We start from the raw sequence: 25,957 nt of genomic DNA on the forward strand, positions 1-25,957 counted from the left end.
TTTGTGAAACTATTTCAAGAAGAATAAGAAAACAACAGAAATAGTGCACTTATGTATCATGCATTGCAAGAGTAATTCAGTGTTGATTTTTATTGTCATTGGGCTAAATCTCTGCAATCTAACAAGTTGTTGATTGCCTTGGTAACTCATCTTTATAGACTGTATCTATGAGATCACATAGGAAGAGATGAGGAGAAGCATTCAAAGGTTTAATTAGAAGCCAAAATAAAATGAGAGACAGTAGACACAATTATAGATTGAATAAATAACTCCCACTGAAAGACGAAAAACTTTCCAGGAATAATTACGGAATCGCAGAATCACTGAGGTTAGAAACCATCTGGTCCAACCTCTCTGCTCAAGCAGGGGAGCTATTCATGAATGAGTTATTCGTGAAGAGATATTCATGAACAGCTTTTTTAAAAAAGTGTACAGATAGGTGGAAGGCAGAGTAGAGAGGGCATTATTATAACGCAGTAGATTTTCACTTATTCTTGTGTTTATTTTTATCATGACAGGGTTGAACTTTGGAGAGAGCCTGGCAAGTCACTGGGGATCAGCATCGTTGGTGGGCGAGGGATGGGGAGCCGCCTGAGTAATGGGGAAGTGATGAGGGGGATCTTTATCAAACACATCCTGGAAGACAGCCCAGCAGGCAAAAATGGCACACTGAAAACCGGAGATCGAATTGTGGAGGTACCAGCTTCCTTTTGCTCGCAACACCCCTTGCATCTCAGGAGTCACTGAGATGGATGCTCGGTCCTGAGGTGATGACTGTGTAGCTGCTCCAGCAGTCAGCACTTGAGCCATACATTTTTTTATAAACACTGTAGTACCATCTGCTGATACTTGCATGCCGATAGCTTTAGGTTGTATATATGTTCTGCAGTATAGGTGGCTGTCCGTGTTTACATGGAGTCTACTCAGCCTGTGGCTCTACCTATCTCTTTTTGAAGCCAGAGTGCCCAGGAAGAAGCTTATTCTGGTAAAGCTAAGGAGTTCTACCAGTGCATACTGGATAGGAGCAACAATGGAATGAGAGTGGGAAGTCTTGCAAAGGAATGCCAAGCTTATCTCGCTGTTAAATCTTACTCTAATCCCATCATTCTTGCTCACCTTGTGCAGGAATTAAAGAATTAATCTTTCTTTTTCCTGCTGACATGAGGGTAACTGAATTTGATAGGGGGATGTTGCAGGGAAGCTGAGAGTATGTATCCATGACAGAGGACAGATAAACCAATGGTGTTGCAGAGAGCAATTTGTACAGATTTCTCATCTCCTTTTTAGCCAGTTCTTTGCTTTTACAGTTATTTCAACTTCCTTGTTCAAGGAAATTGGTGAATTAGCATGCTGAAAGGAATTTGTCTTTCCCAAGATGGTTTGCAGTAAGTCAAACATTACCCCATCTCCATCATCAGGCTGCTAGGAGCTGCTCTCCTCTTCTCCCTCCTGGATGTTGTTAGCTGGCTCCACCAGTGCAAATGTATTGAGCCAGGTGGTGGAGATGTAACTCTTCCTCTGAAAGAAAGTGAGCCTACTTTACACTGTGTCATTCAAACTGGTGGTGTACAACTATTCTTGATACAAGATCTAAATATAAGACCTTGAAATAATGCAGAAAAATAAGCAGCACTTTCTAGGACAGGATGGAAGAGCTTCCAGCAGATTCAGAGATGGAATTTTGCTCAATGGCCACAAAGATAAAAAATACTCCTTATAACTGAATATCTGGATTTTTATGAATGCAGCATTTGTCTCTGTTAATGGTGCTTGCAGAAGTGAAAGTGAGTGAGCAAAAATAATAATTAATACTGAATGAGTGTTTCTGAATGGATAGTTTCCGTTTCTCAAGTTGAGATGGTAGCTATGCTTTCCTTTCTGCTAATGTACATAGTATTTCAGACAGGGGAAGTCAGAAAACTGTAACATTACTCTTCATTTCCTAGATTGAGAATATTCTCTTTCAGATAATTTCTTTCTCTCCTTATTTTACATTGGATGGTTAAGCCTAAGATAGAGTTATACAGTTAAAGAGGCAGAGGTAACCCTCATTGTATAACTTCTTGTGCAAGAATTGCCACTAACAAATAACCTATGTTAGCTTCTGGCTTTTATTGTTGTCACTGTGAGAATGCTTTTCTGATGCTAACCTCAACATAACACGATTCTTACCTGGATAGCAAGAAAAAGTATTTTACACACAAATACATAGGAAGGTACCAAGAGAATCAACAAGAACAAAAAATTTGTTCTTAGCCATCCTTTGTAAATGCTTTCTTTAAGAAGAGAGAGAGCTTTTCAGCTTTAAAAAAATAAATTCTGGGGAAAATGTCAAACAGCTGTTTATTAAAAAAAAAAAAGCAAGGAAAAAAGTACTATATGCTGACATAATACCCTAAGTGAAAGATCCTCCAGCACTTACAAGTTTCACTTTGTTAAATGTTGGGATGTACTGGAGAGGTAATTTACTCTGAGATGGGATTTACTTGCAGCAGTGTTTGGCAAATGCTATCACTGTTCTCGTATAGTTGTTTCTCTTGTATCACATTGCCTGTGGGAAAACCTATGGAGCTTGAACCAAGAAGGTTGAATAACCTGTTTTGAAAACCTTTGAGAATATTTAAAACCTGAAATTTGATTTTGGGCAAGGAACCATCCCAGTTACAGTTGGAGTAGAAGGGGACTATTGGAAGTCCCTTCAGCGCTCTTGTAAATCTCGATCCTGTATGTGCAGACTTGGCTCCACTTCAGGCCAGATCAGGTCAGAAACCTCTCCACTGAATACAGTGGTTTGAGCTTAGGTTTCCATAAAAGTTCACAGATAAAAACCCAAACCTGATTTGTAATACTGTTAGCTTCTCGTGATGATAAGATGAGGACTTCCAATTACAGGTGGATGGAATTGACCTCAGAGATGCCAGCCACGAACAAGCTGTGGAAGCCATACGGAAGGCAGGCAATCCTGTAGTCTTTATGGTACAAAGCATTATAAGCAGACCAAGGGTAAGCATGAAAAATATGGAAAGAGACATAATATGTAGTAATAGATTAAATAATTGTCAAGGTGGTGGTGTTTGGGAATGGGATATTTAATCCTGAAACTTCCATCTCAGCTATTCTAGGAACAAAGATTTGATTTAAGTATTATTTCCATTTAGAATGAAATCGATTTGGAATTGGAATTACCCTCCAGCACGCCGTCCTCAAACTATTTTGAAAAGCCTCAAGAATGATAATTTTTTGGGGGGCGGAGTAGGAGTCTAACTAAAATCAACTCTTAGCAATTGACAGCATGTCTGAGGAGCGCATGCAGAAATACAACACCTGTTAAAATATTCATTGGACATTAATGAAAGGACTTAGAAGTACACGGAAGTTTTCCGTCACTAAGCTGCATGGACATTGCAGACACAAGCTAATGGGCTTTAATAGAGTTGCTTGCATCACTTGAAACTAAACTTCCTCATTGTAGAGTCTGTGTAATCTGCATGTTTATTTACTAGTTGTCTCATAACTCTTGTTCCCCAGCCAGAGTCTCTTTATAGCCCTTCTTCAGCTTCTGCTCCCTGTGGGCAGAAACCTACTAACCCCTTTTACCATCAATCATCTCAGGTAAAGTTGCATGAAAAAAATTTGTTGAATGTTAGTTTTGATACTTGAGATGCTGGAATGGCTTTTGTATTTGCTGTGATGTGAGCAAAATTACCATTACCRAATAATCAGACCATCGTTTGGGATGTGAAAGCTGCCATTACTTTATCACAACTTACTTTTCTTACTTAGAGAATTCTCCTTTGCTATTTTTAATTGCATTTTGTTCTCTCTTTCTTCCACTTGTTAAGCTTGTTAGTTTTTTCTTGGTTGTTTATTAACAAACTTCTGTTTCCCTGTAAGCAGAAACATTGCAAATGCTCTTACTGTATACATGCTTTGTGTTGTGATCTTTGTAAACAGCATTATTTTTATTGTCTTCGTTTTCTGAAACCTGCATCTGTACTTTATAATAAGATCTTTAAGGGAATTTCCTGCCTTCATTCATGTGCAGTCACCCAGACAGCTAGCTGCCTGCAAACAGTAGCTGTAAATATGGTACTGCTATGTATTTAGTAAGGCAGTCATTTTCAAGTGACATGCTGCTAATGAGTCATATTCTCTTTCTTTCTATTCTTTTCTTTTTTTTCCTCCTCCATTCAGGCTGCTGTAAGTAAAATGGGCCTAAGCGTACAGCAGATGGCCAAGATAATGCAAATGAGCTGTGTTGCTGTGAGAAACTAGTTCAATAATTTTGATTGCAAGCAGTTATTTATCAAATCTGTGTTGATACTGCTCTGTTTATTTCTAAGTAAGAATTAATCTGTCACTGGAGTTATGGTCTCAGACGATCTGTAGGGCTACAGTATTATGCTTTGCAAAATGCTTGCTTCTGGTACCTAAGCAACCTGAACACATTTGTGAAAAATGCAAAAAAAAAAAAAAAAAAAAAAAAAAAAAAAAAAAAAAAAAAAAAAAAAAAAAAAAAAAAGTTTTGCAAAAATCAGTAAAAAACGCTTTATTTTTGTACTTGTTTTGCTTCTCCTAAATTGTGCAAGAAAAGTTGCTTCATGCATGTTGTATACAATATACCTGTGTCAGCAGACTGAAGTGCTCCATAGTTCATAAAGTTAAGCAGTCCCAATTAACACAATACAGTTGCATGGGTAGAAATTTAAATTAGCAGTTGTCTCATATGTGCTATGCCATCGTGTCCAAACATGAAGATTTTGAACTACTGTGGTTATCTGTTTTCTGTTTCMCTAGGACTTCACTGTTTTTATGCAAAATATTTGTGATGCTTTTTTTTCTTTGCATAACATTCCATCAAGTTACAGTTTAAAATTTTATGCAGATGGCAAATGTGATAGTTAAAGCGTAATAGATCATTTTACTCATAAATCACTTCTCCAAGACTGTCTTTATGCAAGACGAAGTGAAATTTGAATTGTGTACATAAGTAGAAAATCCTGTTGTGTAGAGAAAACTTTGCCTGTTGTCTTTGAGTGACTGGTCAGTGATGAAATCTTGTTCATGCACAGCTTTACAGCTTTACTTCCTCGGTACTAAAGGTGTGGTGGAACCAAGATATTGTTTTATGAAATGATATTAGTTTTTGTTTTGCAAAATAAAACTTGAGAATAAATATTTAGAATACATCTGTTTTCAGGAATATTTTAAAAAAGGGGAAAAAAAGCCTCAAGAAAATTTTAAATAGCATATATATCTGGATTACGTTCCTAAATTTATTAGTTGGTGTAGCAAGCCTTTTACATTATTTTCTACTTATTCTACTTATTTTCCAGCAGCATTAAGGAACATTACAGCAAAGACACATTCAGGCAATAACCAGAAAACACATTCTTTTCAGAAATTATTTTAAGTATTCATTTGACATTCTTTCCAACTTACTTATATCAGGGTTATTCGCTCTTTCTTTCAAGTAAATAAGTTTGTTCAAAGGAAATCTGATCTTGAAAGAGTGCTTTGCAAGAACTGCACTGGGAATATGAAAATTCAAATTGCATCCTCGATTTTTTCTAAATACTAAAACACTTTTGATGTTAAGTAACATGATAATATTAAGCAAGCACTTTGTACTTTTTAAGGACTAGAGAGTTTTATTTTACTAAGCTATAAACTGTACACACATGCTCACGCATACAAAGTGATCTGTCAGAGGTATCATGAAGGTAATTTATAAAGTTATCCAACACTACTAAACCTTCTATTTTGAAACATACACTGCTGGTATGTCACCACATAAGGTAATTCAAAAATGGAGAATTAATCTGAAATTTAAAAAATAAACTAAAATTTGTGCTGGGTTATCACTAAGAATTACATTTATTCTGGTCCAAGAATCCGCAATTTTGTAGTTATTAATGTCAATGTATAAGAGAGTTCCCTGTGCTGAGATTCTTGGACAAAATTTTGCAGATATCATAAGAAGTAAATTTTCTGTTATTCAGACTTTATGGTTGGTGGGCTAGGGCAGGTATGAGGGTCAGTGCTTTTGTCCGCTCTCCCTTTAGCACGGCTAGTATAGCCACAGAGCAAATGCAGTTTTACCTGTGTTCATGCATCTGTAGCAAAGTGCATGAAGTGGATCTTTTTTTTTTCATTTAGCGCAGACAACAAAATAAGTACGGTTTGTTTCATGAATCCCAAAGGTTTAATCTAAAATTTTTGCTTAGTTTCTATTGTGTTTTCCTTTTAGAACCCCTCCCTGGCTTTCCTGCAGAACAATCTTTTCTGTAGGCCAGCCGTCTTCAGCAGCACTAACCCGTTTGTTGATGCTTCTCAGTTCAACACTAACAAGGTTTGATGATGACAGACTGTTTGCCGAACATTATATATGTGCTTCTTCATCATTTGTGTCTCTCTGTGCTTGTTTTTTTAAACCRAATTTGGATAGAATACTCTGCTGATGAGGATGGAAAGTCTGTGTAGTGAGTTTAAAAGATACAGATCAGGCACCAGCATGGAAAAGTTTTGAAGAAGTTAAAAAAAATATATCAGCTCCATTAATCATGACTACTCAGTCTGAGCTATTCAGAACTGCTGAAGGAGTAGTTTCCACCTGAGCATAAATGATCCCTCATCAGTGTGAGATATTTTGCTGTTGTATACTTTATTTTTCGTTTTTGTGGTTAGGACTTTCCAGCTATGATTTCTCTTACTTTGCATGAAAAAAAAAATTTTTTTTTTTTGAAAGCTTTCATTTGATAATGGTGAAAATATTTCCCCCCTGCTTATTGGAAGTTCTTTTGATGCCCCTTGAACAGGATGCTGACATCTTTGGAAATCTGAAAAATGTTAGATTCTGTTCTTTTGTGGTTAGTGCTTACTGCATGTTATTTGTATCGGGAAACTGGTCTCTAACACAATATGAATAAAGGCTGAGTTCTTATGTGCATGCATTTCTGATTTAATACAGTAGTTCCTAGTTGCKTCTACATCTTCAGAGTTATTGTACCCTCTCATTTTTTCAATGATTCAGTATGTCAGATGTCTCAAATACATAAAGAACGTTTATGACATGTGCTGCATAGCTGTATGTGTATTTTTGAAATCTGTATCGATATTTTTTACAGTTGTGAGGAGAGGAAGTACCATAAAAGTAACATAAAGTATAACATGAATGATGGCTTATTTTCTGTATTTTCAGAAGTATTTTGGGAAAAAGTTTCACATATTTATAGAGAAAACCTTACGTTTTTGGCAGTTTCTCTACAGCTATATTTTTAAAAAAATCAGATAAGAATGGCCTTTTGCCTTCTCTCCTACTTCTTCTGCAGGAGTGGACTAAGATTTAGATATGCAGAGTAGGATACTTTGCTGAATCACCATTCTTAACTCCTTAAATAAATGTAGTTGAACAATTGTCTGCAGATAGTTGAGTTAATCTATAATTTAAGCCAAGCTGTTCATTAATACCACTCTGTGTTGCCGAAGATACTGTGATGTATGGATTGCTGTTTTCTGTTGCTGTAGGAGGTATCGAATCCAGTTAGGGTTACCTTCCGTTGTTCCCCAGCTAACCCTTTTGCTCCCACACTGTTCAAGGTTTGTCTTGATGCCAGTGAGTGGGTCGTACCCTGTGTGTGCTGTGCATTTGTGTATGGCGTGTGATAACTTCCAAAGTGCTGCTCCTTCTTCCACGTGTACCTCCTATGCTGAAAGTAGAAGTGCTCCAGATTTGCTGACATTTTTAATAYCCGCTTGGCTGTGACCAGAGCGACCCTGGCAGCCAAAGAGTTCATGTACTGTCTGATGTCTTGCCTTTCAAATGGCATAATATGAAATATTATGTCATGGCACGTTGGAAATATTTGATAAGTTAAAACGGTATGGTGTTTTCCTTGAACATGGCCCGATTCAGGGAGCAAAAGTCTTATGTGTGTGTAAACAGAGGGRGCCACTGTCCGCTGCCAGAAGTGCAGCGTGGCAGACTGGGTGCTGAACGCAGGTACAGCCTTTTTACCCTTCTCACAAAAGAGCCTTGCTTTTATTTCCATTTCAGCATTTCCTTAAACGTAAATCATTCAAATTTATGTGTGTTTGTGCGGAGGTGTGGAAGGAAGCATGTTTTCCATCAATGAAATTTTGATGGCTGCAGCTGATAAGGGATTATTTGTCAGGTGTAGCTATATGTCCACACCTTACAGATATTCCAGAGTTCCAGAGTAGTGTATCGATTTTGAATTTAAAACACATACACTACAGTAAGGTCTGTTCACACGTTGTATTTTCTTGTTTCTTTCTGTACATTAATTAGTTCTGAGTTAAACCTCTAGGAAGCAGTCTGGTAAATTAGTGCATTTATAGAACTAACTCACCCTTTCTCACCTTCTTGAGGTAATATTCTGCCATTTCTCTGTGTTGGATACATGAATTTTTGATAATGAAAAGATGTCTTGAACTTTGGTTTCCACCCTGCTCTGATTCGAATGGGTAAAAATGTCTTTGCTATAATTCTGCTGCTTCAGTTGAGGTTTATTTAAAAACTATGCTGTAACTATTAGCATATTTTAGGATATTATTTGCATRAACTGTAAAATAATTCCAACATGCAAGTTCAGTCACGTAAGATATCTTAACTGAGTGCTATGACTTGTTTATGTGACCCACAGATTTGAAGCACAGACCAACAATACAAAAATTTGTTTTTGATACAACAATACAAAAATTCATATGGCATTTACATGGCATTTTTAATGTAAACCATTGCCTTGGATGCCATTTTAACATTTCCCTTGGATTTTGCAATTATTGACTTCTTAGTTAATTTCCTAGAGGAAGTTTTTGAATAAGGGGAAAATCTTTTCCAACCAGAAGCAGAAAAAGRGAACTGAAATAGGACATTTGCATTTTCTTTATATCTTTGGAGTACACAGAGAATGAAGGTAGCTTATTTCCCCTGAGAGATGAGAACTTTCTTAAATCGCAGTATGACTAAATTGGAGAATTTCTTGTTCTCTCAAAACCTTCACATGAAAGCTGCACTGACATACAGCCCAACTTTGATGTCATCCAGAGCGCATGTTGTTATCCATTTCACTGTTGTTTAGACCAAAGAAAGTGTCTCAGTTTTTGGCTCCCAGAGCTGCCATCTGAAGTGTTGTGTTCAAAGTTTTGCTAACTGAGGTACTGAAAAATGAAACGATAAAACTGCTAGGAAGCAGGACAATACCTGAAAATCCTAGTCCTTGAAAAATGCTTTTGGTTTTCAYCTAAGGTTGATATTGTTTACATCAACAATTGTTATTGCAAGTGAAATTCTCTTGGGCTTGGATTAGCTTCTGAATGATGATATTCAGGCATGAGTTTCTCGCCCCTATGTTTACTCTTGTTTATGGTACTGAGCAAGCCGAAAAGTGAAAATTAGTGACACTTGGCCAAATCCTTGATCCGGATCCATGTTCCCATATTCCCCAGGGAAACTGACCTGACTGGAGTCTTGATAGAGGTTGGATTTAAGTATTCAACCATTATATTACAGTATTCGTATGTGCTTATACTTTGGGCTTTTTGTAAACRTGAAGAAAATTGCACATATCAAGACCAAAAGTATTTTTGTCATTTTATTTATTTGATCTCCCCCATGYAGCTTATAGGAAACCAGTAAATAAGACTGAAGAAGTCCAATTACTGTGATTTTTTTTTTTCAGTTATATGTTTTATTTTGTATTTAAATTTTCTTTCGGTTAATACTCCAATTATTCTCCTTGACTGGAGGAGTTTTTAAAATTACTTAGTTYTTTTTTCCTTTCTCTTTCTTCCTACATGCTTCCAAAGTGTATCACAGGAAGAAATTACATTTACTGGCTTTTAAAAGTAAAATAAAATTCTTCAGTAAATATAACACTAAAAAAAATTCTTGAGCCTTCATATGAGACTTTTTCAGAGATGTAAAGTGGCCACATAAAACTTTACTGAATTGGGCTTTCRTTGTCAGTTCTGTTTGCTTCAAAGTACATTTTGGAGTGAAGTTGKTTTTTTTGCCTTGCCTAGTGTTTGTTTCCGTCTTTGATCTCTTGCAGCCTTTCTGTGCTGTGTTTTTCACTTAGAAGTCCTGCTACTTGGTATTTGAATTTCAAAGCCGTAGTCATTGCCATTTTGAYATTTTTGTATACTAGTTTGCCCTACACAGCGTCTCCCTGTGCTTAGTCATTGCATTTTTCTTACTCTCCACAGGCATCCAGTCAATCAGATTCAGAGCCAGAAAAAACTTCATTTTGTAACTTGCCTCTGCCCCCTCCTTCAGCATTTTCAGGAATGAGCTGTGATGTTGCACAGTCATCTTCCAGCAAAGTCCCAGAGGATGTGGAGAAAGAGGATGAGTTTGGTTACAGCTGGAGTAAGTCTATCCTTTGTTACAATTTTTGAAATATTCAGCKTTGAAATAGCCATATAGCAGAAGATATGGGGGGTCTACTTTGAACTACTTTGTTTTTGTATGCTTTGTGGTTTGGGTGTTAAGTGTTGCTGTCAGCATTTAGTTGTGTGTGGTCAGATGCATACAGTGAAATGTTAGATTAATTTGCTCTTGTAGAGGGCACTGTAATCTCTGTGTTCCTCAGTGGACCAGACTCACTGTTCACATGTTGGACTACTTGAAGAATTTCACTATGCTTTAGATAACTGATAGCAGTGATGTAAGATTGTTCCTGTTACTTGAAAGTGCCATTACAATGGAAATCACTGCTTTTCAATGTAAGTTCTTTCTTCTTCTTCTTTTTTTTTTTCTTTTTTTTTTCTTTTTTCTTTTTTAAGAGAAGCTTCAGTTCCTCCAAGGATAGAAGGAAAACAAGTGACTAGGAATACTATTATAAATCACCTAAGGCTTAGCTGAAAAGAAAGTGTGCTGCTGTACGCTTAAAATTTCTCATCCCCAGTTTGGGATTCTACTCTTAAGTAGTGCATGTTGGAGACTGACCTTGGCTCTTCAGGTGACTGGTGAAACTTTCTAATGTGAATCCAACCTCTGATTTTTACATTTAGAAAAGATCGTGCAGCGCTATGGAAATTTACCTGGGGAACTACACATGATTGAGCTGGAAAAAGGAAGGACGGGTCTGGGACTTAGTCTTGCTGGTAACAAAGATCGATCCAGGATGAGTGTCTTTATAGTGGGAATTGATCCAGTTGGAGCAGCTGGCAAAGATGGCAGGTTACAGATTGCAGATGAGTTACTAGAGGTGAGTTCTTGCAGCTTGTCCTGAATCTCAAAAATTAAAGAGAAATGATTCAAAACAGAAATAAAATAATGGTGCAATATGTTGTGTTCTTCAGTGAACTGTATGACCTTGAAAACCCAAATTACCCAACCTGATAACACCGTGATACCAAATTTTCATTCCGATGTGTGTCAGATAATTGCAGTTGGGATTTTATATATATTTGTATATATAGGTGTGTATATACATATATACTCACATATATACATATATTTTATGTATATATGTGTATATATATGTGTTTGTGCATGTATGTATACATTTAAAATGGCTAAAAATGGGTGAAGACAGGTGCTTTTGTATTGTGGAGATGTATGGGAGGGGAATGCACTGTGGACCACGGAAACACTGCAGCCTGTTCATCCAGCCACCTGTGGAGTTCTACAGACTTTCTAACTACAGATCAGTCTAATGAAAGTGTGGTAATACAGAATATATGCTGTGTACTGTATAAAATGGAAACTAAAAAAGGGAAATCAGGAACAGATCCATTTGTATCATGGACTCTGATTGCATAACACGTTCAGGCTGTTCCCTCATCATATCATGAAGAGACCCACGAGCTTAATGCACATCTAGCATTCTCACTGTTTATATGAGCATAAGATGAATTTTTTTAATATTACCTCAGTTCAGTTATGATATTTGCAGGTATATTCTTTGCTGTTACTTTACTCACTCTCTCCAGAGCAGTAGGTAGCATGTTACTCACATGGAGATACTCCATGTAACTTCAAAACTGTGTTTAGAAGTTTGCAGGGATGCACTGGGAGATGATACACTGAAAAAAGGGTGAAATTCAACAAAGCATGAGGGAGACCCTGGAAGAACAACCTATATGGACTGGCATGTGCAGACTAGGAGAAAAGCTAGAGAATTTGTAGCTCTGTCGATCCAGCTGCACAGAGGGACTTGCAAGCTGCAAGTTCAGTGTGATCTGCTAAAAGGATCTCTTAAGTCAGTTAAAAAGTCCTTAAAAAAAAAAAAAAAAAAAAAAAACTTAATGCTGTAGATGCCGAGTATCCTCAGAACTCATTGAAACACAAACAGCCTGAGCCAGTTCTCAAGTAATCCCTTGCTTACTGTCTACACTATAAATATGCAAGATGATGCTAAGAGATGTCTCAGCCTGAGCACTCTTTGAGGAGGGATAGTCTGAACTTGCTTGCATTCACAAGTCCTTGTTGGTCAACGGTGGTGGCTGTGCCCCATCACTAGCTGCTTTTCCTGATCACGGTCCTTCACAAGTACATATGAACACCAGAAGTACTGCTGCATCTGGGTTATCGCCTCCTGTGTGAATGAAAGGATTGGGTATCCCTATAGTAATGCCTATTAGATGCCGTCTGCATGGGAGCTGAAGGATTGCTGTTGTATTCAGCCCACTGTTGATTTTATTGCTTGTGTTGGTCCTACAGACTTTTGGTTAACCACTTGTCTGTGTCTATTAGTAGTACCTCGGTGTGCGTTGCACTATTTTCTCTCTGTAGGTCCATCTGTAATTTCCAAGTCTTTTCCCCATTCTTACAGCAGACTTTTCCACTGCAGCTTTGCATTTGCAAGAGCAAATGTAATTAATAAAATGTGAGTAAATTATGGCCTGATTCTGCAAACTCATGTTAATATCTCCAGTGTGAGTAAATTATGGCCTAATTCTGCAAACATTGCTATCTCCAATCGTATCTGAATCACATGAGCATCAAGGGGTTTCAGCGAGTCTGCTCTGTCAAGTGAAGACAATGACTGTAGGGTCAAAYCTTCAGGTTGTAAATGAACCAGCATTCAGACTGCTGTGTGTAATGTGGCTGTCTCAGAGATGAGATGCAATGAATAATATTAATCTTGTTGCTGAATATAGATAATTCATTTGTTATTTGTAGAATTTCCTATGACTCTGCTTTCYCCCTATATCCAACACAAGGTGATCAATGACAAGTGGAAATAGATTATGTGCCCAGTCAACCCACTATAACCCAAAGAGGACACTTTTAGTACTGTTCATTGAGGAGGGAGTGAAAGCAGGACAAAATATATTCCAGAATTCTAATATAATATTTAAAAAGCTGTTTTAGCAAGTGATGTGGAATAATAGTGTGTCTTTAAGGCTTATACATTAGTTTAAGGGAATTTAAATCTCCTGATAAATAATTGTTATTTTCTTTAAATAGATAAATGGGCAAATACTYTATGGAAGGACTCATCAGAATGCGTCATCAATAATCAAATGTGCAGCATCTAAAGTAAAAATAATCTTTATCAGGTAAGTTCTGTTTAAAGATTTTGCTAAAAAAATATTTTAAATATACTAAAATTCTTGCACAGGGAGAATTTCTGTTTTTGATTTTGGTGAGGCAGATGTGCCTGATGTGCTTTCTWACACAGTCCTTAGTAGTTGTTGAATATGTCATGTGTTTTTGCTTTTGGTATTTGCATTCTGACTGCCAGAAATAAAGCAGAAAAAAGAGCTAGAGTTAAACTTGTTTGAAGAAATATGATACTGCTTTATCACATGCCTTTAACTGCATTAATTGTAGAAATAAAGATGCAGTAAATCAGATGGCTGTTTGTCCTGGGAAGTCAGTAGAGTCCTCATCTTGTACTTCAGGGGCACTTCAAAACCAAGAGGTAAAGCAAAATTTTTTTTTTCATTTGAGTGAATTATTAACATTATTGTGAGTAGTGCTCCATTTACTAAACAAATAATGAAAAAGAAAAATAAATTAAACCAAAAAATAAATGAGATTTTAGTACAGCTGTTACAGATCATGTGCTAATTCTATTTTACTTAATGCTCATCCAAATTGAGCAGTACTATGAAGAGAGTTATAGTGGCTTATATGGAACCATAAGACGATCTGACCCACTTTGAATGTTTGTTTTGTTGCTACTTCAGTTCAATGCAGAAGGTATTCTAATTTTGAAAGTAGTTGCTCACAGATATGTTTTCTTTCTCTGCCAGACTGATCTCAGTGCTACGAATGCTAATGCTTTTGCTGACTTTAGTTCGTATAAAACCATTCAGCATGTGGAGCTACCTAAGGTATGTTTTGAAAATTAAACTGAGCTACCTAAGGTATGTTTTGAAAATTAAACTTAAATCAGCCACACTTGTGTCTATCAACTTTCTTTGTGTAATAGAGTCCCTCTTAAGCCAGACAGATTCTGTCCCTTTCTTACTCAAAGTCAAAACAGAGATTTCTAGTGATCTGCCCTTCTGGTCTGTGAATGCACTGCAAAGCTTCCCTGACCTAATGACCCTCTTTGGCAACTTCATGAGGCTCTGGCAGTTTATTTTAATTTTCTAATTACTGTGTGTCTTGAGAAGAAGGCATCTCTTGTGATAGCTGCAAAACTTCTGGTAGACAGGCTGTGGCTGAGTGCAGCGTGGGGCTGCCAGGTCTCTGCCCCCAGCACGGTGCAGTGAAGGGGGCAGCTTGGAGGTGTTTGGTAGCAGGTCGTGGAGGGCCAGTGCGCTCCCCCAGGCTGTCCTGCTACAGGATTTCTGTTGGATCAGACAAATTAATCGAAGAAAGAGAAATGTGTGTTCTGACCACAGCAGAAAACTGGTTGCAGTGTCATGAGAGACAATAGACTGCATTTAACCAAAATTGGTTTCATCCTCTGACATACATCCACATTTTTCTAGTGGTTTAACACCTGCTTGACACTGCCTCAGGTAAAATAATTGCCTGAGTTGTTCCAAGTAAATTCTAATTAGCAGATTATGAGCATGGAATCCCCCGAACTAACATATACATAGTAACAGAAATCATGCGTTTGGAAGAAAATGACCAGGTGTTCTGTAATTATGAACCTTCCAAAGGAGAGTAAAATGGCTACTGCTGCTTATTGGCATGGCATGGAGAAGACTGTTGTATCGAACAGGCAGAAGTGCTGAGATTTTAGGATTGTTGGTTAGTTTGTAACTTGGCAGGCATCTGGCCTTGTTAACCTGGACTAGATGTTACAGTATGGTATCCAGATGATTTATTTCTAGGTGAAAAGTCTAGAGAAATTTCACTCTGCCACAACTATGTCCTAATTTTACAGGAAGAGCATGCATTTTTCCATCCTCTAAATTTTCCATTCCTGTATGTACTTCTGTGGTTTCAAATAATATATTTAAGTAATATCGTGAAATTCTATTTACCTCAATCCACAGTTTCCAAATATTCTGTGCGTCTTCCTTCTATTTATTAATTTAACAACTGATCTACATTTTTAAGTATTTAAATGGGTTTGAATTTAGAAGTATTTCAGATATATCTAGGTATCTGATATGCTGTAGGTAGGTTGAAAAATTCACTATTTCAAAAAGAAATTAGCTTGCAGAAAAAAGATTGAAGCACTGTGAATATCTAAACCTTTGTTATGTTGTGAAGCTTCACAGATGTTTAGTGAAAATGTTCTAACATTTTGATAAATGCAGGACCTAATTATCTGCGTTTTTCTGTTTGCTCAGGATCAAGGAGGATTGGGAATTGCTATTAGTGAAGAAGACACAATTAGTGGAGTAGTTATTAAGAGCTTGACAGATCATGGTGCAGCAGCAAAGGTGTGAGAACATTTAAAGTCCATATAAGGAAGGAAAAATAATTTTTGGAGTAGCAACCAGAGCTAATTTTTTTTTTTTTCTATTTTGTTTCTAGGATGGACGAATCAAAGTTGGCGATCAAATCCTGGCAGTGGATGATGAAATTGTTGTGGGCTATCCAGTAGAAAAGGTGATTCTGGAGTAACAGGAAAATTGTAAAAACTAACCCTAAATGCTTGGAGTGATTGTTTCCCTAACAAAACTAGAGTTTCCACAGCTATACTATAACTGTATTTTCAAAGCTGACTAAAGACCTGAAGACCTTATCTATAAGGCCTTGTCTGTAAGACAAAAACTGTTGGAGAATAAGCCAGAATTGAAAGCTTAGTTTAGCTGTTATTTCGTTAATCACTGCTTGAAGAGTCTTGCTCTGTACTGCTTTTTTTTCTTCTTTTCTTTCTTTTTTTTTCTTTTTTTTTGGGGGGGGGATGTGTGTGTTTCTGCGGTTTAGATTTATCAGAGGCACCTAACTGTGGAATAAAAACCATGAATTATTGCTGAATAATGACCTTTCCTAGCTATTGGACTTTAAAAATATTGGAACCTGTGAAAATATTACTTGTATATTTTAAATCAGCAAATTGCATCAATGTTGTATCAGGTCACAAACTGCACTTATACATGGGAAGCGACTGTAATAACAGTCTTATATTATATTCCAAGTCTGGTATTTTAGCCTCTTGGGGAAAAGTAACTCCTTTCCTAAATAACAAGATATATTTCTAATTTCTAACTCTGCAATCTCAGCTTGGGTTCTGTAGTGAATCAAGGGGGGCTTTTTTATAGAATCTCTCTTGCTACCAAAAGAGGTGATTCTTTAATGAGAGAAGATCATTTTCCATTTGTTAAAGGCTGAGAGAGCATCTGTCTTGCTCTCTGAGAGCACTGCTGTCTCTGGAGTAAATATCAAAGGGGTAGCGAGGTTCTTTGTAGGGAACTGGGTAAAGTTTGGAAGAAAGGACAAAGTGATTGAACAAGAACTCATTTTTGGAAAAAAACATTTTTCTAATTCTACTGATATGTTAAAGTTCCGAGGGGATTTGGTTTCTTCCTGTGCGTCAGTAACACGTTTTGAAAGCTTTTTCCTTTAAAGGTTGATCTTGAGTTTATTTCAATTCTATGTTACAGCCCAGCATCCTTCTCTCCCTTCTGTAGTTCGGATAGTATTTTCAAGCTTTTCTTCTGCTTGTGTGTTTAATTAAGATGCTTGGATGGCATAATATCACGTTCATTTWAATTGAGAGATGTTTTGGCACTGACTTCAGTGGAATCAGAATTGGACTGCAYGATTTTTCTACTAATTATTGTGAACAGATAATATTTTGTCCAGAAAGCTGTCCAAAGACTGCTGCATTCTCATCTACTGTAGTGTGGCATAGTTTTATTGAAGCTTGTGGATTAACATTAGCCAGATCTGGCCCTCAGCTATTAACTCTACTGCTGTTTATCACAGAAAACGTCAATTTTTGTCTCACAGGATTGCCATCCTAGCTCCTATTTCCAGAAAGTTATTCTGCCTAATCTTTTTTTTACAGCTGAACAGTCTAATTACTCTCTTTACCACCTGTTCTCTTTATCATTCAGTTTATCAGTCTCCTGAAGACATCCAAAACCACAGTGAAGCTTACAATCAACTCAGCGGAGGTGGACAGCCTGACTGCAGCACCAGTCCCTGCCAGCACTGCCCTAGCAGAGAAGAGGAATATCCAGCAGCCTGCAACTGTCCCCGCTTCAGGCTCACCAGAACCAGAGGCCATCAGAAGTAAGCTTCCTCCATGTGTGTCTAGCTTCATGTTATGGTTGTAGGATAAAAAAAAAGATCCGTCTTACAAATACCTCTCCTTGTGCGCTCAGCTGTCTTCTGGAATATAGATCAATCTAAATAAAGTAATGAAGCTCCACATGTAAGACCTGCCTCTAGTCCTCACACGGGCCAGCTGCAGAGGTGGGAGAGGGGAGGAATTTCCTCCTCCATCCCAAAATCTGTGGAGTGAGTGCCTATGCCATGGTTATCTAAGATAAGATGGGAGTCATTTCCATTAAGAGTGGTGAGAAAAATCATGTTGTCCCTCCTAGCACAAGAGAGTAGTGAGACTGTCTTGTGATGTATTACTGGCCAAGTCCAACTCTTCTCCCTTTAGTCTGGAGACCAGAGACACAACTGATTGAAATGATTATCGTGGCTGTTGATAAAACAACACRCCACTAAGAAGCTAATAATATCTTAAATGATGAATGAACACATCACAGTATTAACCTACATGTATATACCCATAATTATTACTTATTAATGGTTTTATTATGTATTATTAGTAGTAGCACTGATGCAGAATTATAGTACTATAAGGAAATCTTAAAATTGCATGAAAGCTACTAAGTTACAATTCTGTTGCCTTTCCTTCTTCGCTTGTATTAAAGTTCCTTAAAAATCTGTCCCTTCTTATCCCACCTTGCCACATCAGGTCTTTTGGACACAGTCCTGATGGAAAGTTCAGTGTGCTGTTCAACGAGACTCTACCTCGTGTACTGGGGTTTTCACAGCCCTACTGTCTGAAGATCTACCCCCTACGCTCCTTTGTTCTCCACCTGAWTAAATAGCTTATCCTCATTTTTAATTTTCCTAAGCCCCCTTATCACTGCCCCTGCACCTTTTTTTCTCTTCACAGCCCTAATTTATTTTTCCTTATTGGTCCCATTTCTGCTACAATTGTTCCTAAAATTAGTGTTGCCAACATCATAACATAGCAGATTTTGTCCCAGTATAGTATTACTGATGCAGCTAACTAGACGAAGGCCAGTTTGTATCCCAATGCTTCCTTCCAACCCTTTGATTGATACTAGTTATATTTCATTTATGTTATATATCTTCTGGGCAGAATTATCTTACTTTAGCCTTAATTCCCCCCCTAAGCATAAGCAGTTTCTCATCTTACGCAGAGGGAGTTTGCCCACYGGAGCAACAGAGCTACCAGTGAGCCCACACAGATTTACCCTTGAAACATCTTCATCACCCTCTGATTTCTGTCAAAGGCCTTAGCTAGTTTTGAGGCTTACTGTTCCAGTAGAACCAATTGTTCACACTGTACCTAAATATTTCATTAATATAAATATGTATTTCTGAATGGTCTATTTCTCAGTTTCATTGGAACTTCTTTTAATCAGCATCTTTGTTTTAGATGCCTAAAATGGGTTTAGATGCCTGATTTTACCTTTTGGTAAAATTCTGAGTGTTTTGATTGCTGATTCTTTGCTTTAATTTTCACATAATTTCAAAACCACCTAGTATTGTTAGCCTCCCCCCCCCCTTTTTTGTCTTTTAAAGATACTGAACTAACCAAAAAACTGAGCCAAAGATTCTTTTTTGACATATCAGATATACTGAAATTATTCATGATTACACATAAATTACTGCTTAAAAATGTACATTGCAAAGTCAGGAGGAGCTTTTCGATACAACATGTGGTTACACTGCGAGAATATGTATTTACCCCGTGAGACTTCTTCCTTCCAAAGGCTGCAAATGTCAAAAGTGACTTAAAAGGTGGACTGGCATACTGGTGTTAGTAAGCCCTTACTGAGGGCCATTAGATCTAATAATGTRTGTGCAACCTTTGGCTTGTCCACAGTTTGCTAGAATTGGGAAATATCACTATATTTGCCTCATACTTATATTCTTTCTGTAAACACATGGTATCAATCTGAGTCAGAGGCAGACTATTTGCACCTTAACTTTACCCATTACATAAGTTGCATATATTTGTTTAACACATATAGTATGTGCTTCATTTTTCAGTGATTGATATTTCATTGTTGTTGGAATAGATATTTGAATTAAAATTATCTTAATATAAGCTATTATGTGTTCCCTAGTGACTTTGGCTGTCCAAATTATGAGAGCTAGGCAGTACAAATGTAGGGTATTGTATGTATTAATCTTCCCAACAAACTCAAAACTGTGAATGTGGTACCTGCTGGCATCTAGACTGGGCTACTGTGACTGAAAGCTCGGGACACTACTTGTCTGACGTGGAGTGAGAGCTGCATTGTTATGTGGGTGTTTTGAAATGAGAAGGTATTTGGTAACTCAGCTGTTGCTGTTGTTGTTATCAGTGGACGCTATTTTACGGTTACTCTTCTGATGTCAAGCCTGATGTTTAGCGTAATAAGGGTATTTAATTGTTGTTTTAGACACGAGCAGATCTTCAACTCCAGCCACGTTAGCTTCTGACCCAGCTACATGTCCCATCATTCCTGGATGTGAAACAACCATTGATATCTCCAAAGGACGGACTGGTCTTGGTCTGAGCATTGTTGGAGGAGCAGACACTTTGCTGGTTGGTTGGAAAAAAATCTGTGTCCCTCAAGCGAAATGGCAATAATGACATTAAAATATCTAATAGGAAAGATTTTGTCTTCATTTGGTCCTGTAGACCAAGTTTATAGAAAGATGCTAAACAGACAGGAAAACATTAGAAAAACAAACAAGCCAACCAAAAATTTTTAATTGGAAGTAGAAGAGATTTTCTTAAAAATTTTGATAATTTGTTCATCTGTCAATTAAATGTTTGGTTTTCCACCCTTTGGTTAATTTTATTAGGATATTTTTTAATAGCTCTTGTTTCAAAACAAGGGCATGGTATACTTGCAGTGCAGTCTGTGTTCTTGCAGCATGCAATGCATTTTTGTTATCTATCCACAGGGAGCAATCATTATCCATGAAGTATATGAAGAAGGAGCGGCATCTAAAGATGGGAGACTATGGGCTGGGGATCAGATATTAGAGGTGTGATGTTTTTTTTGGTCGCTATCTATTGTCATCAATTACACATCTTCTATTTACATTGGAAAGCCTGGCATGGTTTATCCATTTGTGCTTACATTGCAGGTGAATGGGATTGATCTGAGGAATGCCACACATGATGAAGCAATAAATGTACTCAGACAGACGCCACAAAAAGTTCGTCTAACTGTATACAGAGATGAGGCCCAGTATAAGGAGGAAGATATGTATGATGTACTCAATATAGAGCTGCAAAAGAAGCCTGGTAAAGGCCTTGGACTGAGTATAGTTGGGAAAAGGTATGAAGATTGTGCCTGGAGGGTGAACCTGGGATTTGGTGGGCAAGCTTGCGCTCTCTGTTGTGGTGCAGTGCTGGTGTCCTTTGAGCATGAGGGGAATGCATCAGGGGATGGGATGGGGGGATGAAGGGAATGATCCTGTCTCAGGATCACTTATTTGCCCAAGCTAGTTAACCTTACCTGCAGAAGCTACCCAAACACTGCTTGACACAAAACTGAGGGGACATCATGTTAGTTACAGGCCCTTAAGAATTCAAAGAATGAAAATGATCTGTCAGCTCTGCTGTGATGCAAAATACATRTGTGTGTTTGCAGAAATGATACAGGAGTGTTTGTGTCAGACATCGTCAAAGGAGGAATAGCAGATGCAGATGGGAGATTGATGCAAGGAGACCAGATACTGACAGTGAATGGAGAAGATGTTCGAAATGCTAACCAAGAGGCTGTTGCAGCTTTGCTAAAGGTATCAGTGAAACTGGAAGTAGATGAAAGTGTAAATCCACATTTTCTGAAAGCTTAAGTTTTAGTCAGAGTGCGTTCAGACTGTTATTGAAATGGCAGTAGGAATGAGCTTTAGCTCCAAATTTAAGCTTCCTGAAGGTTAAAGCATTCAGATTTTAATACTTTTCTTGATGGAACTGGGAACAGAGGTGGCACCATAGGGCTATAAAAGACCGTTACCTAGATCAGTCTAAAATCTATCCCTATAGTTCTCTAACAAACTGTTAACTAGTTAAGTATCTCACATTTTTGGAAAGATATTTTGAATTGACTTAACTGACAGAGAATTCATTAGATTTGTTGTTCCAATAAGTGATATTTTCACAGTTAATGTGCATCTGATTTCTTCTGTATATAGCTAGTGTTACCTTACATCTATTAAATTCTGTAATGTCTTTTCCAGTGAGCTAGTCATCTAATGTCAGAAATCATTTTCCCACAAAGATAACTGAAGTAACCTCAGATCTGCAGCTGTTCAGGAACCAGAATTTCTGTTCACAAGGAATTTTGTGTTTCTGATCTCCTCCCCCTATTTCCAAATCTGAATGAAGTCAGAAATATAGAATTTCCTGTGGTCTGGCAGGAAGTCCTGCTGGTCAGCCAGCTTGTCTGTTTTCCATCCACAGCTTTGAGACATTCCTGATGTATGTTAGGATTCCATCAAGTTAGCATTTTCCGATGGAAAATTGTACTACTGGAAAATTTTTAACAGATCCTACTCATAGCTGACTCTGGGATGCATAGACCAGATCATGCTTCTTTGCACTCAATAGCTATTAAAAGGTAGATTTTTCCAGGTCTTGAGCAGTTCCTGGAGGATTTTGGTTTTTTGAAATGCTTTTCCTGTATTTTTAGCATGTGCCCGTTAGTAAGTGTGCCAGAAATGGATGTGTGTCCAGGTAGTGAACTCGTTAATATACTCTTCTCAGGCAATAGTACTTCTCCATTCTTACCTGATACTTCACTTATATGTATTTCATCTGTTGATGTGCTTTTACATCTCTTTTTAATTAAAGTACTTGGAAAGTTTCATTTTTATCAATTGATGAGAATTTCGGGGTATCTAACCAAACACTTGTGGTTCCCATTTATCATTCATATTTTAAAGGTGTAAAGACTTAATCTTACTCAGTACTTGTAATTAATTGTCCTCATTCTGATGGAAATAAAGGCTTTTAAAATAATTTCCGCATTGCTGTTAAAGGCTCAATTTAGTTTTTGCGGTATAAATGGAGTAAAGCATGATCTCTCACATGTAGGCAGTCACCATTTTTAATTCAGGGATCAGTTCTATTTTCACCCACAAGAGTAAGATCTAGGAGATCTTTGTCATGAATTGACTGAAATATGTTAAGTTAGAAATGTAAAATAAATTTTGTTAGAAAGTTATCGAGAATCTTTGGAACATCCAAATGCATTTTAGGTAGTGTGAGTCCACTCAACTGTGTCCTCAGGCTTAAAATTCTTCCTGTTCTTGCAGTTTTTATTTTTAAATATCACTACGACATATGAAAAGCTGGTGATTCTTTTCCCTCATTTGAATTGGTGATTTATCAAATGTGAGAGTTGGGAAAGAGAAAGGAAGTCTTAATAAAACTGAATGTGAATTGATTTATTCACGAATTTGGTTGGAAAGTATTACCTCCCAGTTTCACACATAATAACTTTTAAATCTCATTTGTGGGTTTGCATTTTATGTGAGGATGTGGTAGTTTTAGGTACAAAGACTGCTTCCTGAACTTTCCATTTTGGACAAGAGTGGTACATATGATCTGATATTAGTCAGTCATAGCACTAGGAAAGACTGCTTTGGCCTGAGCTCTGATCATGTCAATCCCAGAATATAGAAGAAGTCAATTATATTTAAAAATATAAAGAATAATATGTAATAAATCCCTTCTTAGTGTCATCCTAAAAGAACAGTAACTGTTTATGCTAGTTGTAAGGTACAGAAACCTTATTTGAATGGCTATAGCCTATTGTTGCTTTTGATATATTGGTCTATTTCTTACCATGAATTTTCTGTCAAATACATTTCTGTCAAAAAACGTTATTTGGATGCATGGATAAAGGAGTCTATATTAGCAACTTCCCTGTGGAAGAAAGAAGAAAAAGCAAAATAGTAATTACACACTGAAACTTCTGTATTTGAATATATTGCAGATAGATGTTGTTTTGACGCTTCTAACTAATTGCATTATTTCAGAAGTCCAGATTTTTAAATGTTGTTTGTGATAGTTAGATATCTGTATGTTTGCAAAACCAACTAGATGTCTTGGTTTCTAAATACTTGACTCTATGCTGAATTTTCTTCTGAGACATGAATTTCATGCAGCCATGTAGATACTTAACCCTATAATTAAAATCTCAAAGAGTAATGGAAGGATTTGCTGATGTGCAAACAGTCCATCTTACCTAACTTCCTGTTGGGAACCAGGTATAAAAAGGGCAGTTAAACTACAGATGGATGTTTRGAAAACGTTCTTCTCAAAATCTGATTTCTTATGTTGGTGTAGCTCCAGAATAAGTGGTAATTTCAATAGCAGGAGTAAGATGGCTAACTACCAGTTTAAATAACATGCTCTCAGCTGCGTAAACAGAAATAATGATTGATAATTTGAGATTTTGTACTGGTTTTAGTAATTGCATTGAAAATACACTCCACTTCTATTAAGCTTTAAAAAATGATCTATTGAAAATATATTTTGGCATTACACTTCAGGAATCAATATTTCTCCAATTTAGGTGAAAGGTAACAGAATTAGGCTCCTTCATAATTTTCATAACTGCATTGTACTATTGGTTAATCCAAAATAATTTGCCCTTCTTTATTGGTGATTTTGCTGTACCTAGTTGGTAGAGCTCTGATCCTGCCATTGAACTCGGTGCTGATTGCAGGGTTCTTAGACCTATATTTTCCCCTCTATTTTTCTTCTTCCATCATCTAATAAGTGACTTAACTATTTAAATATGCTTTAATAGGACTCCTGTAGTTAGAAGAGACACATTATAAATTACTGGTTCTTTAGTGTTCATTAGGTACAGTAAGACTAGAGGTCGGAAGAATAAAAGCTGGTCCGTTCCATTCTGAGAGGAGAACATCCCAGAGCAGCCAGGTTTGTAACTGTAAAACTGTTTAGTTTGGAAGAAATCAAATGTGGTTAAATAATGAAAGCAAATAAAAAGGACTGATTTTACAATGACAGTGATTTTCCACATACCCGATCCAAGATGAATAAATGTAGGGGCTTTTATGTACTTCACAGCTTTCTGGTAGCCATTTTATGTGCTCATTTTCGCATATTGTATCTGTTAAAGACATGATCCAGCCCCCAAAAATTTCCAGAAGTGACTCTGCTATGTTGTCTAAATATGATTTTTAGGGCTGCATCCTGGGAAGTAGAGAGAGCTCTAGTTCTCATGGATATCAGCAGAACTTGGAGTGGGCTTTAAACCTCTTGGTTACTTTAGAAGTGCCTTTGCTGTAAGGGAATATTGTTTCTGCAAACTTAGTGAATTTCTCCCCTCCTTTCATATTCTTATCATAATCTTGACCACCAAAAGCAGCAAACTTGCATCTGTTTTTCAGGCTTCTCTGGTAAACTTGAACGATGTTGGTGTAACTGTCATTAGACAATTAGTGTTACAAACTTCCATCAGTTTCTACATGTGACTGTGTCTTGATGTGATAACAGCTCACATTGTGGTTCTCAGGTGATAAAGCTTGAGGGTTTCCAGGAGAAACTATATTTCTGAAGCACTTACAGCTCACTTTAGAGCTGCTCTGGGTGTAAATTATATATACAGATCGTACAGGGGTGAAGATAAACATAAAAAGTTTATCTCAGATCGTAATTAAGCAAAGAGACCTTCTGACATTTGAACTTAAACAGGTTAAGACTGAGTAAGGGCTAAACTGTTAGGTTCTCTTCAAAAAGGATAATGCCAGCCAAGACGAAAACATGTAGGCTATGTGAGGTCTTGATCTATGCTATTAAATTAGAAGAAACTCACAGTGAAGAACATTTTGAAGAGTCCATGCCACAGTCAGTGAATTAGACGCAGCGTGAGCCATGTTGTTTCTTTACACTGCTTCACGAGTGTAGCAAAATTCTTTCTCGGATTTCTGCACGTGTAGCTGAATGGAGAGTCTAGTAGTTTTAGCTGATGGAGTGTCTGGGTGAATGCAGGAGTACACATGATAACACGTAAATGTTTTGTTTGTCTGTCTTCTGTATTCTGTCCCTACCTTGATAATTSTGGCTAACTTTTATGCCCGAAAATCCTTATGAAGTGATAGAAAATATAAAAATAAAGTCATAATCTGACCCTCAGAAGCAGAACTTCAAAGCCTTGTGCAGAAATTTAATTATCCAATCTCTGTTGGTCTAATGACATGTTTTAAATTAATAGTCATCTAGAATGCCCTAAAATACGTAGAAATTTAGTGTGTCAGCTTTTAACTGACAGAAAAAGTAGTAAAATGACTGAATATGGGAGATTATGCTTT

At 37.1% G+C, this 25,957-nt stretch overlaps 1 protein-coding gene across 10 annotated transcripts in view; it reads left to right on the forward strand.

Moving 5' to 3' along the window:
- Positions 1-25,957, forward strand: part of MPDZ (multiple PDZ domain crumbs cell polarity complex component) — a 96,311-nt gene that overhangs the window by 64,073 nt on the left and 6,281 nt on the right. For 7 of the 10 annotated variants that reach the window (XM_085306975.1, XM_085306982.1, XM_085306990.1 and 4 more), the window contains 15 exons: positions 519-696; positions 2,893-3,003; positions 10,231-10,393; positions 11,038-11,234; positions 13,442-13,533; positions 13,808-13,898; positions 14,233-14,313; positions 15,736-15,828; positions 15,923-15,997; positions 17,452-17,629; positions 20,056-20,201; positions 20,567-20,650; positions 20,753-20,946; positions 21,262-21,409; positions 24,477-24,563. In XM_085306975.1, the coding sequence (XP_085163101.1) occupies positions 519-696; positions 2,893-3,003; positions 10,231-10,393; positions 11,038-11,234; positions 13,442-13,533; positions 13,808-13,898; positions 14,233-14,313; positions 15,736-15,828; positions 15,923-15,997; positions 17,452-17,629; positions 20,056-20,201; positions 20,567-20,650; positions 20,753-20,946; positions 21,262-21,409; positions 24,477-24,563 (1,918 nt within the window). Of the gene's footprint in view, positions 1-518; positions 697-2,892; positions 3,004-3,528; positions 3,613-6,250; positions 6,353-7,527; positions 7,600-10,230; positions 10,394-11,037; positions 11,235-13,441; positions 13,534-13,807; positions 13,899-14,232; positions 14,314-15,735; positions 15,829-15,922; positions 15,998-17,451; positions 17,630-20,055; positions 20,202-20,566; positions 20,651-20,752; positions 20,947-21,261; positions 21,410-24,476; positions 24,564-25,957 lie in introns of all 10 variants that reach the window. The other 3 variants (XM_085307052.1, XM_085307016.1, XM_085307034.1) reach the window with 3 other exon arrangements.

The sequence above is a fragment of the Rhea americana genome, unplaced genomic scaffold (genome assembly GCF_003343005.1).
Source record: "Rhea americana isolate MKP2758 unplaced genomic scaffold, rheAme1 scaffold_103, whole genome shotgun sequence".
Lineage (NCBI taxonomy): Eukaryota > Metazoa > Chordata > Aves > Rheiformes > Rheidae > Rhea > Rhea americana.